We start from the raw sequence: 14336 nt of genomic DNA, 5'->3' as shown, positions 1-14336 counted from the left end.
ATCGAAAAATGTGACCAACATTTTAAAATGTAAGCATGTTATATTTAGGAAATAAACAGTCTCAAATATTCTTTGTTTCTATATTGGGAAACTTTTTGCTGACATGATCTGTGCCCTCATTAGGTCCCTGCATTTCCTCACAGGTGTCTAAGAAAATACAGTCTCTAAATAAGAATTGGTTCAATGTATATATGGTCCATCGTTTAGTTTGGAACTAATTAAATATAATACTCTGCCTGGGAAATAACCATATTTTCACAGTTTTGAATCAGTGCATTTACCTCAGACTCATCAGATAACATGGAAGATAATGTATGTTTGGAATTCCTTGCTGTGGCCCTGAGTTTGTGATTAAACTCTATAGCGTGATATACAGGAAATTCAGCTCCCTACATGTACTAGTCTACTGTTCCTTTCAGGATTGTCCTTGATCTAAGAATAACATTTCAAAAGGAAATTTGTTTATTTTAACAGACTTTTTTTTTTTTTTTTAATAATGAAGTCACTTACTTACCAGAAACAAAGACCAGAAGCAAGTTTATAAAACCAGTGCACAAGAATTTAGGGAGTTGATTCTGGTGTAAGAAGACAATGGATAAAAGTATTTTTCAGAACTTGGTACAAATATAAGGCTAATCTTCTAAAAACAAACACTGAGAGTAAGAAAAAAACTATTAGTGATGAATTTGCTTTCAAGTGGAACATGTGCTACTTTTAATACCCATCAGTAATTATATAGTTTTTGAATGCAAAATTTATGTTTAGATTTGGCAATCTATTCTATTAAATTAAATGACGTTTATGTAGCTTCACTTATATAATAAATATCCAATATCTCATTTATTAGATATTTATCTCAATACCCAGTATCTATTAAATACATCTATTTTATATTATTCTCTAGGAGACTTATTTGAAAATTATTGCAGAAATGATGACTTGGTAACATTTGGAAGGTTTTGTTATGGAGTCACTGTCATTTTGACATACCCGATTGAATGCTTTGTGACTAGAGAGGTAAGCACAACTTCTTTCCAGAACTTTACCTAGGTCATCTCTCTACTGCATTAATTTGGGGCGATTTATAAATCATTTGATTTTGCAAATTCCCAAGTGCATGACAAGTAATATAATGTATAAAATTTTCTCTTTTAACCAGTTTAAAGATAAATTCATATTCAAATGTTTACAAGATATTTTTTCAAAAGTTGGATTTGAAAATCATGTTTGGTAGTTTAGTTTATATTAACGTAAGTATAAATATTAATACAACTGCATTCCAAAGTGAATGCCAGCATTTAATAGAGTCAAACCAAGATTTTATTTTACTCATTCTTTTTTTTTTTTTTTTTTTGCGGTGCGCGGGCCTCTCACTGTTGTAGCCTCTCCCATTGCGGAGCACAGGCTCCGGACGCACAGGCTCAGCGGCCATGGCTTACGGGCCCAGCTGCCCCACAGCATGTGGGATCTTCCCGGACCGGGACACGAACCTGTGTCCTCTGCATCGACAGGCGGACTCTCAACCACTGCGCCACCAGGGAAGCCCTATTTTACTCATTCTTACAAAGAAATTAAGTACTAAGGTTTAAAACATGTTTTACAAAATTGTTTTTTGGCTAAAATGTTTTATAAGTCAACATGTTTTAAAGGCACCACAGGACAGATTTGATGAGTTTTATTAGTTTTAAAAAACTAAAATATTTTATTTTTCATGAAAACCCAAAATTCAATTTAAACCATTAGTTTTACAGATATATTTTATTCTATATTTATAAATTTATAAATGTTTATGTTTATGTAAATATAAAATAAACATTTCTTTATTCATTCATAAATTTATAAATATGTTTATTATGATAAATATATTTATCTATTTATACTTATATACCATATAAAATAATAGAGAGTATATTATTTACTTATATCTGTATATTCAGATATTTCACTTATAAAGTCAACTCCAAGTTATGTTACATAGCCCACCTGAATTTGTAGAGGAAGATTAGGTAAAAGAGAACTAATTCTTTTTGTGTAAAATTGGATAATGTGGCTTGTCAGGAATCCTTTATACAGTATGCTAAAAATCCACTGTACCATTTAGCAGAAAAACATGATCCTGCTTCATAGTGGTTCTTTCAGGAATCACACTGAAAAGGCTTAGTCTTAGGATCTATTCCTAGAGGCTGTTTACACAGTGCACCATGTCAATGGGTCTAATGTGTGAAGCGAAATGCCTACAGAGCTTCAGATACACTAATGGACAGGCTTCTAGAGGCACACCAGTGCTTACCTTATGCCACTTCTGCAGATAGGGAACTGCACAAGGAAAAGGAATGAGGAAATGTTCAGCACTATGTATATCCTTTGCAGTTAATCACTTGTCCTCACTTACAAATGTATAACTCATAGGCCAGCTCTCCTCAAATATAGGGAGCAGTAGACAGAACTTGATGAATATCTTTTAAATTGAAGAGCCTTTAAAATTTTTGCCAACTATTGTTGGATGCCAGAAATGGTTTTATTTTAGTTTCTGCCCAGTACTTTAGGTTCAAATCTGATCTCTAGATCAGCAATAATAAATGGTGCATTCTCATGTGGTTTCTGGTGAACTGCTCGTGGTCTGTCAGAGTCACTCCACCTGTATAGCTTATGTCTTCAGTACTTGGATCTTGTGTTTCCTTTCTAGCTGCCATGACAGGAAGACAGAACTGAACCAAGATCTCTGCCATGGTAGCAAATACTAGGCAGAGGAACTTTGCATATACCTCACCCGTTCACTTCCTTTTTCTTTCTCTCCTTTCTGCACACACACACACACACACACACACACACACACACACACAAATATACAGTTGGCCTAAATATAATCAAAGCTGTTTCTATTCACAGGTAAAGTAGCCAGCCAAGTACAAGGGTGCCACAAAGCCAGTCTGTGCCTAATAAATACTCTCACTAGCCTGCCCCACTCAGTGATCTTCATCTATAAGAATGAACTTCAGGGGCTTCCCTGGTGGCGCAGTGGTTGAGAGTCTGCCTGCTGATGCAGGGAACGCAGGTTCGTGCCCCGGTCTGGGAAGATCCCACATGCCACGGAGCGGCTGGGCCTGTGAGCCATGGCTGCTGAGCCTGCGCGTCCGGAGACTGTGTCGGAGCCTGTGCTCTGCAATGGGAGAGGCCACAACATTGAGAGGCCTGTGTACCGCAAAAAAAAAAAAAAAAAAAAATGAACTTCAAATTAGATAATATATGGAAGCACATTACCAATTGTAAAACCATAAATGAGTAAGAGTGATTAGTATCCCCATCTAATTATTAACAGTTATGGCAGTATCCCGTCAATGGGGGACTGTTACTCAACTAGGAATGCTACTTATCACAGTCATTAAGGTCCCCCAGCATCTGACCCTCTCCCACCATTTCCAATACTTGTCTCATGGTTCTTTTGCATAAAGCTACCACCCTATTCAGGCTGTCTCCTCCTTGTCCCTCATAGGTATCTTTACTGTTCTTACCTCTTTGCTCTTTTTCACACTGTTGGCTTGGTCTATAATTCTGTTCTAAATCCCATCCATGTTTCAAGTCCTACCTCAAGCCAAGGTAGGACAAGCACATTTCAGGAATACTGTAAAGCCAATTACTCTCAGGGAATCAGATCTAGATAACTAAAGCACTGTCTAGTTCTGAATTGTATTTGATCTTTTTAATCTGTCAAAAATTGATCACTATTTGTTTCATTAGATTGGTTGGATCTCTCCAATTAGGATGTTAATTTCTGAGACTAGGAATCATCTCCTAGACATTTTCTCTTAGCAAGTCAGTAAATAAGTAACTGTTCATCGATTTCCTGATCTGAGTATCAATGGAAAATGGTAATCAACTCTTCTCCATTTTTGTTGAGGAAAGGTGAGATAAAATAGACTTGGCTTGTATCAAATAGGATTTAGATTATATGAAATTAATTTCCTGTTAGTAAAGGATATTACACACCCATTATTATTAAAGGATATTGTGCTAACCCCTTCCTTAGAGGTCATTCAAATAATCTAAATAGCATCTGTAGTTTGTGTAAGTGGTAACCTTGTTGGACTCAAGGAGGAAGGATAAGGTAACTTCCCAAGGTCTCTCCTACACTTGAGAAATATATTTATACACACATTAGTATGCCGTGTTCTGAGTCTGGAATGTAATCCACTGCCTGTCTGATAGTTCAACAAAGAATACTTGTTATTGATATGTGTGTGTGTCTATGTGTAAATACTTTGGAAACGATAGAACATTCATTCATATGGCTTTGGCTTAAGATTTGATTGATTGCCTAATTGGTAGTATTTTATACAGTCCTAACTACTATAATATAAAATACTCTCTTAATAAGTCCTGCACAACTCTGAGATTCCGTCTCTAAATAATCTGTTTATATTTGGCAGGTAATTGCCAATGTGTTTTTTGGTGGGACTCTTTCGTCAGTTCTCCACATTATCATAACAGTGGTTATCATTACTGTGGCCACACTTGTGTCATTGCTGATTGATTGCCTTGGAATAGTTTTAGAGCTCAATGTAAGTACATTTAAAGATTCTAAGAATCCCTTTTAAAATAATGTTTACATTTAACATGAGATGTATTTTCCCTTAACAAAGGTGTCACTTTCTAAAGTGGAATGAAAATGTGTTTGTTATATTATAGTAAATATTTATAAAGATGATATTGTGTACTTTATAGGACTATATTTTTAGAGCAGTGGTTCTCCAGTGGGGGAAACATTGCCCTTCCCTCTCCACCTGCAGGGGACATTTAGCAATGTCTAGAGACATTTTTAGTTGCCACAACTGGGTAGGCTGGTGCTAGTGGTATCTAGTGGGTGGAGGACAGGAATGTGGCTAACCATCCCACAATGTGCAGGGTAACCCCTACTACAAAGAATTATCCAATCCAAAATATCAATAGTGCTGAAATTACGATATTGGTTTAAAGGACTTTTTTCATATTCTGTTTTCTGTAGAACATACATATTACTGAAAATAACAATAAATTAAACGGATCTGGAAAGTCCTATGCAGAGTGAAGATAGGTCTAGAGAGATTAATTAAAATATGTAATGAAGAGACTTATATCCACACCCCACATTCACTTACCCTGGCGCAAGTTCTTCTTTTTTTCTTTGAAGTGTTTTTTTCTCCCTCTAGACTTTACTTTGTAATCTCTACTGCTGCTTCCCAAATCTAGGTCCTCATCATATCACATCTGAATTAGTACTGGCGTTTTGCTTCAGCTAGTATATATTTAAGCTCTGCTTCCAATTTATCACCATCCTGCTTAAAAATCTCCACTTTCCTACCAACAAGCATAAAATCTGTTGCCTTTATGATCTGACTCCAAACCTTCTATGGAAAGTTTTTTACCATTAACTTCCCATAATCTGCCCTCAGCTCTAGTCGATCTTATTTTTGACCTATGAGTAAGCCATATTAATTCTTTCTTTTATCCTTTGGCTTATGTTTCTTCTTTCCTGTAATTATTATTTTCCTTTCCTTTCTATGCAAATATTACAAAGATTTAAAATTTAGTGCATTTTCTAACTTGTTTATTTGTTGATCAGATATATATTGCATAATTACAGTTGAGCCTTGAACAACATGGGTTTGAACTGCACAGGTCCACTTGTGTACAGATTTTTTTCAATAAATATGTACTACATGAACCTCAGTTGGTTGAATCTGCAGATATGGAGGAACCAAGTATGTGGAGGGCTGACTATAAGTTATACACCGATTTTCGACTGCTCAGAAACCCCTTAACCCTTACATTATTCAAGGGTCAAGTATACTGTATTCCACACAACAGAAATACAAGGATGGGAGGAAATCAGAAAGAATCCATGCTATCGTGGAGCTTACAATCTCACAAATAAAAGTTCAGCTGCTATATAGGCAATGAAGAAAAGAAAGAGGTATAAGTAGACTCCGAAAAGACATTTTTGAGAAAAGATTGACAGAATTTGGTAACCAATTCAACTGGGAGGACAGGGGGATAGAGGGACACATCAAGAATGACTTCTTGGGATCCAGCAATTCCTCTTCTGGGTGTTTATCCAAAGAAAAACAAAAACACTAATTTGAAAATATATATGCACCCTGAAGTACATGGCAGCATTATTTACAGTAGCCAAGATATGGAAACAACCTAAGTGTCCATCAATAGATGAATGAATAAAGAAGATGTGGTATGTATATACAGTGGAATACTACTTGGGCAAAACAAAATGAAATCATAGTTGGATCCAGAGTGTATTATGCTAAGTGAAATAAGTCACACAGAAAAAGACAAATACTGTATTATCTTACTTATATGTGGAATCTAAGAAAGATTAAAAAAAAAAAATGAAAACAGGCTCATAGATACGGAGAACAAATGAGTGGTTGCCAGAAGGGAGTGCTGAGGGGGGTGAAATAGGTCAAGGAGATTAAGAGATACAGACTTCCAGTTATAGAATAAATAAGCCATGTGTATGTAATATACAGCATAAGGAATATGGTCTATAGTACTGTAATAACTTCGTATGGGGACAGATGATTTACTAGACTCATTGTGGTGATCATTTTATAATGTATGTAAATGTCAAATCACTATGTAGTACACCTAAAACTAACATAATATCGTATGTCAACTATATGTCAGTTTTTAAAAGTGACCAAGAAAAAAAAAGAATGACTCCTTGGTTCTACTTTGTGGAAGTAGGATAATGATGGCATTTGGTGAAACATGAATAGAAGTGAATCTACCACTTTAGAGTCTTTCATCTTCCCCTTCTACAGTCCTAATGAAATTTCTACTCAGAATCACACCACTTCGCATTTATCAATCATGCCCCCACAGGGAGGGCAAGCTTTTCAGATGGAATCCCAAGTTATCATTTACTCACTCCACTGAGAGTTAAGGGGAAGGGGAAGGTATTATTGTCAGTGCCCGAGACACTGTTCCCTCCAAGTGCCATTTGGATTTGGAGGTCCAGGCAAAGGTAGTGGAAGATTCAGTCAGGAACACTATTGGGAATTTTCCTGCATCAGAGTATGTGGAAAGTAGGGAGTAGGCAGCTCCCCTGAAACCGCATGGGACTAGGGAAACATCTATTCCATTAGCAATGGAAAGAACGCTCATAGGAGAGATGGATCATTATCAAAAGTAACCTTTGCCTACATCCTAATTTTGCATAGGCCAAAGGCTAGTAGGTTCACTCAAAATCATTTCATGTTCCAACCTTGGTCTACATAAAGAGATGACTGCTACCTAAATGTGCTAACTTGATTTATGTATTATCTTGTATTATGTATTGTTTGGACTGTCCATAAGCTTGCCTTGCCTACCTATGTGCAAGTTCTTTGGAGACAAGAATGGTACTTAGCTGCCTCCTCCATCTTCCACAGTATATAGCACAGTGCCAAGAACACAGTGCTCCAAATTACTGCATGGGCGATTGCCCTTGGGAGCACAGTTGAGGAACTATTTCTACAAATGCCCCTGGACATAAGAGACATTCTTAGTGTAGCACCAGGAAGTTAAGTGTTACAAAAAATTGTTGGGGTTGACAGTAATGGTAACCCTCTAATTATGCTGAGGACATGATCGGCATGACTCCCAGCTCTGTTATTTCTTATTTTGTGAAATGTCTCGTTTGAGTTCGCATGTTTGTTTGTTTGTTAGAATATTGTAGGATTGTCATATGAGAGAAAATGTCTTTATCAAGTGCCTTGCCACTCACTATTTTGATAGCCTAAGAATGTTTTGTTCCCTTTAAGTTAAGCAAGTATACACATATTGCTTATGTTTCAGGAATGATATATTTTTGTAAATTTGACCATTACTTTCTGTTAACTGTGAATCACACTCACACAATAAAATTATAAGCACATAATCACATTAAATATTCCCTGTTATGTTGAAATTTTTTGTGGTTAAGACAGAATTCTGGTGTTGTAGTCAAAGAATAATATTTGGTGAATATCTGTTATAAAGGCAAGATCTGAGCTGGCCTGGAGGACTATTTTTAAAAATTTAATACATGATTCTAGATCCTTAGATTTTTTAAAAACCTGGTTATGTAAACATTCATAAAAAACAGTGTTAAATTGTCATGATCTAATAACTCAATTACACTAGTTTTAAAGCACTTTGTAGGAATTCATAAAATCTAAGATCTGCATTCTCTTCCAGACCACTTGAGTGCATATTTTTCCAGTCAACAAATGTCTTTTGGTTAGCACAATATCATAGTCAGGTCTTTGTTCAATTCCGTTTTGTGTGGGCATTTGTCATGTGTCATAAAGCCAGATCAAGCATCATTTCTGTCAGTAATGCAAGCCAGGTCACGCAACACTTTAGAAGTAGCTAAAGCATGTGGTGTTCCCCTTCTGAGCAACAGTGTGAGCTAACATGTAGGGAGCGTTTACTCTGTGCCAAGTGTTTTGCATGCATTATCCTCTTAATCTGTATTAATTGTATAGATGAAGAAACTGAGGCACAGAGTGATTGGAGTGATTAAATAGGTCACACTAGTTTTTTTTTTTTAATTAAAGTATAGTTGATTTATAATAGATTACTTCCAGGTGTACAACATAGTGATTCAATATTTTTATAGATTATATTCCATTTAAAGTTAATATAAAATAATGGCTATATTTTCCTATGCTGTACAATATATCCTTGTAGCTTATCTATCTTATACATAATAGTTTATATCTCTTCATCCCCTTCCCCTATCCTGCCCTTTCCACCTTCACCTCTCCCCACTGGTAACCACTAGTTTGTTCTCTATATCTGTGAGTCTGTTTCTTTTTTGTTATAGTCACTACTGTGTTTTATTTTTTACATTCCACATATAAGTGACAACATACAGTATTTGTCTTTCTCTGATTTATTTCACTAAGCATAATACGCTCTAGGTCCATCCATGTTATTGCAAATGGCAGAATTTCATTCTTTTTTATGTCTGAGTAATATTTCTCTGTGTGTGTGTGTATGTGTATGGATACCACACCTTTTTCCATTCATCTGTTAATAAACACTTAAATAGGTCACACTAGTTTTAAGTGGTAGAATCAAGAATAAGTAGAGGGCTTCCCTGGTGGCGCAGTGGTTAAGAATCCACCTGCCAATGCAGGAGACACGGGTTCGATCTCTGGCCCAGTAAGATCCCACATGTTGCAGAGCAACTAAGCCCGTGCGCCACAACTACTGAGCCTGTGCTCTAGAGCCCGCGAGCCGCAACTACTGAGCCCACGTGCCACAACTACTGAGCCCATGTGCCACAACTACTGAAGCCCGCGGGCCTAGAGCCCGTGCTCTGCAACAAGAGAAGCCACGACGAGAAGCCCACGCACCAAAACAAAGAGCAGCCCCCACTCGCCACAACTAGAGAAAGCCCGTGCACAGCAACAAAGACCTAATACAGCCAAAAATAAAAACAAATAAATAAATTTATTAAAAAAAAAGAATAAGTAGAATATGGACCTTTACAAATGAGATGTGTAATAGAATCAGACCTTCAACTTGCAAAGTTAGGGGAATGCTGTTACTTAGTATAACTAAAATAATACAGAATAAATTATTCAGGGTTATATTAGTTATTTAATAAAAAGCAAAACCCCATTTAGAACTTAGCTTCCCTTTTATTTTATTGTTTTCCTGGCAGCAGACAACGGCATATTTTCCAAGGCAAATGCACCCTCAATTTTAAAGGATTCATTTTAGAAACAAATAAAATAAATGTAGGTTCCATTCTTGGTAATAAGAATCCAGCATCTTGGCACTAACGTTGCTCTTAGAGAGAAGAGGCATCTGCAGTAATTGGGTCCTATGGGTTTCTACGTGCAGCAGAGCAAAGAGAAGAGATGAAGCAGCTGGTGCTTGTGGTCAGAGTAACCAGCCCAGCAAGCACTGTGTGCAGCTTACAGTGGAAGGAGGACAGCAAACCAGTTACCCAGCAAGAGCCCACATACAGAGTGAGGGAGCCATAGTCCAAGCTGCCAAAGACCTGTGAGCTAGAGTTTCTTTCTAAGGTATAGGAACACATTTCACGAGTCCAAATTGATTACTGAGTAGAAATTTTCAATATGTATAAGCATTCTTTTATTTAGTTTTCAGCTTCCTTGCATAAATGAGAGGTTTATATTCAGGTAGGAGAACTCAGATACTTTTCCAATCTGTATTGCCCGTAAAGATCTTCAACACTTTCTGTTATTTCCCCCTTGCAAACTACAAAATGCGCTGGCATCTGTGGTGTTATTATCAAAGGATAGTGCTTTCCCCCCACCCTTTATAATTAAGGCTATATTTTCTTGTCTCTTTGATAAATTGTTATGGTATTTATGTCCTGTCAAGAAATTTCAAAAATTATCCCAAAGCCAGTGGTGTAACCTCAGGCAAGGCTATATTAGATAGATCAAATTAGCTGGACTCATTTATAGGGAATAGAGCAGATGGAACTGTTCTATCATTTTACTGATGATCTTAGGTCCTAACAACAATCTCTAGCAAGACGGAGCTCTCAAATATTAGGAAAGTAACCGCTATCAAGACAAGATACTCAACTGGACTTCTTCCAGTACAAACATCAGCTATACAATTTTCCCACTAATTCCCACTACTTTCTCAACCCTTAAAAATTATGGCATAAACAGAACACCCATTACTTTGCACTGCCCAGCAAGTTAGGTTTGGAAGAGTCCCAAATGCTGACTGATGACAGCTTCTTAGCAGCAGCTGGTGGCAGTTTTCATCCTGATAGCACTTTCACACTCCACAGTTCCAGATGAAGTAGCTTCACATGTTGGATCCTATGAAGAGAAGAGACTCTCTCTCTCTCTCTCCACACACACACACGCATACATATATAATTGTTTTCAAAAATTATTTCATAGAAATCAAAGGATAATTATTGTAAGCACAGATTGAGTTCTACAGTATTTTTTATAACTTGAAAAACATTGTCAGTTTCAAGTGACATGATGGAGCCTAAGGAATCCATAATTCATTTAACTCTGGACATATGAAAACTAATCCTTTATATGCTGTGTACCTTTGTAGGTAATCATTTGTATTCATGTGCTATGAATAGCAAAATTATATTGTCCATATATTTTAAATTAGAATATGGTACCTCTTAGAATTTTCTCATTCTTATATCTCTGACTGTAGAAATATTTTCCATGAAATGTGGTCCCTTCTATTCTTCCCCAGATTTTTAGATGCTGCCTGGCTAGTCTGACTTCATAATTTGTCCCCCTCAATTGATATTTCTCCAGACTTTTGCTGTTTTTGTAAAAATAAAAAAGTTACATTTTTGAAATCATAGTCGTATATTTCTTGTATGAGAGTAGTAATTAGTGTAAAATACAGTAAACTTAGTAAATGGTGATACTGAGAAAAATCTTTCTTTTAAAACTATTTTTAAGGTCTAATCTGTTCTTTTACATCATCCAATTTCAAAATCAGTTTTCTATGATTTTTCCCTAGGGACAATCTACCAAAATAATGTGTCAAAAGCTTTCAAACCATAGTGATAGGCATATAGGGTTTCATTATACTGTCCTTTCTACTTTTCTGTATATTTACAAATTTCCATAATAACTTTTTCAGGTATGGAAAATATATTTTTTATGGAAAGCTTCTTTTGTATTCTAAACCATACCATATTGGTTATTGTGTGTTTTAAAAATTTTCTGTATTATGGTTTAAGAAAATATCATTTGTCATATGTCATTTGTCACATCATATAAATATATTTTGTTAATAATATGTGTTATGTTTTGTTTAATATATAATTAATTTTTAACATAATTAGAAAAAATATTACCTAAAGTGCATTAAATTTTAACATTACTTCATTCACAGAGTTACTAGTGCAGATTTGGCCTCCTCAAGGGGAAAGTCTCTTTCCTTTGAAGTCAGTAACTCTTGATCTTTCTATAATAGACAACACCACTTCCCATAATTTTCAATCTAACATTCCTCCTCAGGTTGGACTTATCCGTAAGCCAATGTGGGGGAAGGGTGAATGAGTCATAGTTGTTTAGTTCTGCTGTCAATTTTCTAGGGTAATAATGTGTTTAGTTTTACTTGAAAGAGGATTTAGAAATGATACTTCATGCTAAGTACCCTTAGGGGTACAGTTTTCCTTTCTCATACAGACAGGCACCTACTTTCATACAAAGTCAAGGAAAGAGGAGAGGAGAGATAAGACGTTATGCCCTATATACACCTCCCAATAGTCCCCTTTTGTACACAGCTGACAAACAGACCTCTCAGCTTTGAATGGCATAATAGATAACCAGCAATTTGAAATGAAGAGTATAAGGAAATATGATGTGACTGAAAATATGGGAACTTTTAAGAGTTTGCCAGGAGTCAGTCTTACCATCTGCTTTATTTTATATTATTTTCTGATTATTATTTAAGCCTGATATACTATTATATTATTTTGCTTTTCTCATTTGTAAATATACCATCAGTAAGGGAAAAACCTATTCCTAAGTCTTTCTTGGAATTATTTTTCTTTCCTCTGTTTGATTTAACTGAACCTATCAAACTTTTAACATGCATGATGACAAATACATTTTGTAAATGTTTTTTAAAAACTGTCCAAGGAACGCTCCATTCAGTAACATTATCTTATTTCTTGTTTTGAATACGCAGGGTGTGCTCTGTGCAGCTCCCCTAATTTTTATCATCCCATCAGCATGTTATCTGAAACTGTCTGAAGAACCGAGGACACACTCAGATAAGATTATGTCCTGTGTCATGCTTCCCATTGGTGCTGTGGTGATGGCTGTTGGATTTGTCATGGCCGTCACCAATCCTCAAGACTGCACCCACGGGCAGGAAATGTTCTACTGCTTTCCCGACAATTTCTCCCTCACGAACATCTCAATTTCTCATTTTCAACTGACAACACAACTTTCAATTTTAAACGTCAGCATCTTTCAGTGAGTTGCGTGCTTTAAAAAATAGGTATTTTTCATAGACTTCTAAACTGCGCAATAACATTCACACATGTTTTAGTCTCTATATTATAAAAGTATTACTTTGGCATTTATCAAGACTTGGTTTTTCTTTACTCTTTAGTCCAGTATAAAAGATAAAAAGGAGGGAATTCCCTAGCGGCCCAGTGGTTAGGACTCCACGCTTTCACTGCTGAGGACCCTAGTTAGGGAGCTAAGATCCCGCAAGCCACACAGTGTGGGGGAAAAAAAAAAAAAAAAAGATAAAAAGGAAAAGAAAGTTGAATGTATTTTATCTTAAACTGGGACAAAATAATGTTTTGTTCTCATGACGGGGCTGCGCTAATCTTAAATGCAGGAGGAGCAGTGAAGCCTGTGGCGTCTGCTACCAACCTCCCAAAGCAGTATTCTCTTATTTAGTATGTGAGCCAATATATTGTGCTGTAAAATGAGTAGATGATTGTGGGTTGCAGTGTTGTGTATGTGTCCATTATGAGAAAAATACGTTTTTTGTCTTAAAAGAAGGCCTCAAAGGGAAGGAAAACTCAAGACTATTAAAGAGACTAGATATCCCAAGAGCAAAGTGAAGCTGTCCGTTATGATTTCAGCAGCATCCCTTGTTTAGAGGAAAGTGAATCCCTGGAGAAATGAGTAAAGTCCTTCACATGTTACAAAGCGTGACTAATAGACTAGGTATACAGAGCCAGGTGTGTGAGGGAGCAAAATTACCTCGCAGTTTTGATCCTGTGGGAATATGATGGTGGTACCATTAAATGAATTATAAAATGGGGGGAAACCACAAGTTGTTCTGAGGCACAAGCTTAAAGAGATCAGTTCTGCATCAGCTTTGGACCCGTTGAATGTGAAGTGCTGGCAGGAATAAACAACTGGAAGCTGAACTTTCAGACTAGAGCCTTGAGAGAAGAATCAGGGCACAAAAGAGGCAGTCTCACTACTCTGGGGGGTCCTCAGAGAGATTCTTGGGCGCTCTCGTTGACTAGATTCTCCAGAAGCAGACAGTTAGATGGAGTTTGGCCTTCGGGGTATTTATTAGGGATTATAACTAGTGGGACAGAGGGGGAAAGCAGGATCAGGTGGGCACACGGAACTGCAGTGCAGGCTGGCAAAGCCCCAGCCACGTCCCTAAGGAGTCTGGAGCATACGTGACCCATCAGAGTTGTCTCAGTTCAAATGAAATAGCCAAGTTTTAATACTGCTACTTCCATCAGTCCTTGAATGTGGGCAGCTCTTTGCAGCTGAGCAAACCCCAAAGGGACTGAGAGCTAGAGGTGATCTGCTGGTGGCTGGGACACTAATACTTCCTTGTGCGGGGTCTGGGAG

The 14336-nt window shown here is 36.8% G+C and overlaps 1 protein-coding gene across 3 annotated transcripts in view; it reads left to right on the top strand.

The window, feature by feature from the left end:
• SLC38A11 (solute carrier family 38 member 11) overlaps positions 1–13281 on the top strand; it is a 52911-nt gene extending 39630 nt beyond the window's left edge. For all 3 annotated transcript variants that reach the window (XM_004283606.2, XM_049712062.1, XM_033412593.2), the window contains 3 exons: positions 905–1017; positions 4428–4559; positions 12691–13281. In XM_004283606.2, the coding sequence (XP_004283654.1) occupies positions 905–1017; positions 4428–4559; positions 12691–12984 (539 nt within the window). In that variant the 3' untranslated portion in view covers positions 12985–13281. The remainder of the gene's footprint in view (positions 1–904; positions 1018–4427; positions 4560–12690) is intronic.
• Positions 13282–14336: the final 1055 nt, after the last annotated feature.

The sequence above is a fragment of the Orcinus orca genome, chromosome 7 (genome assembly GCF_937001465.1).
Source record: "Orcinus orca chromosome 7, mOrcOrc1.1, whole genome shotgun sequence".
In the NCBI taxonomy this organism is placed as follows: Eukaryota; Metazoa; Chordata; class Mammalia; order Artiodactyla; family Delphinidae; genus Orcinus; species Orcinus orca.
This window is presented reverse-complemented; position numbering and strand designations above follow the sequence as displayed.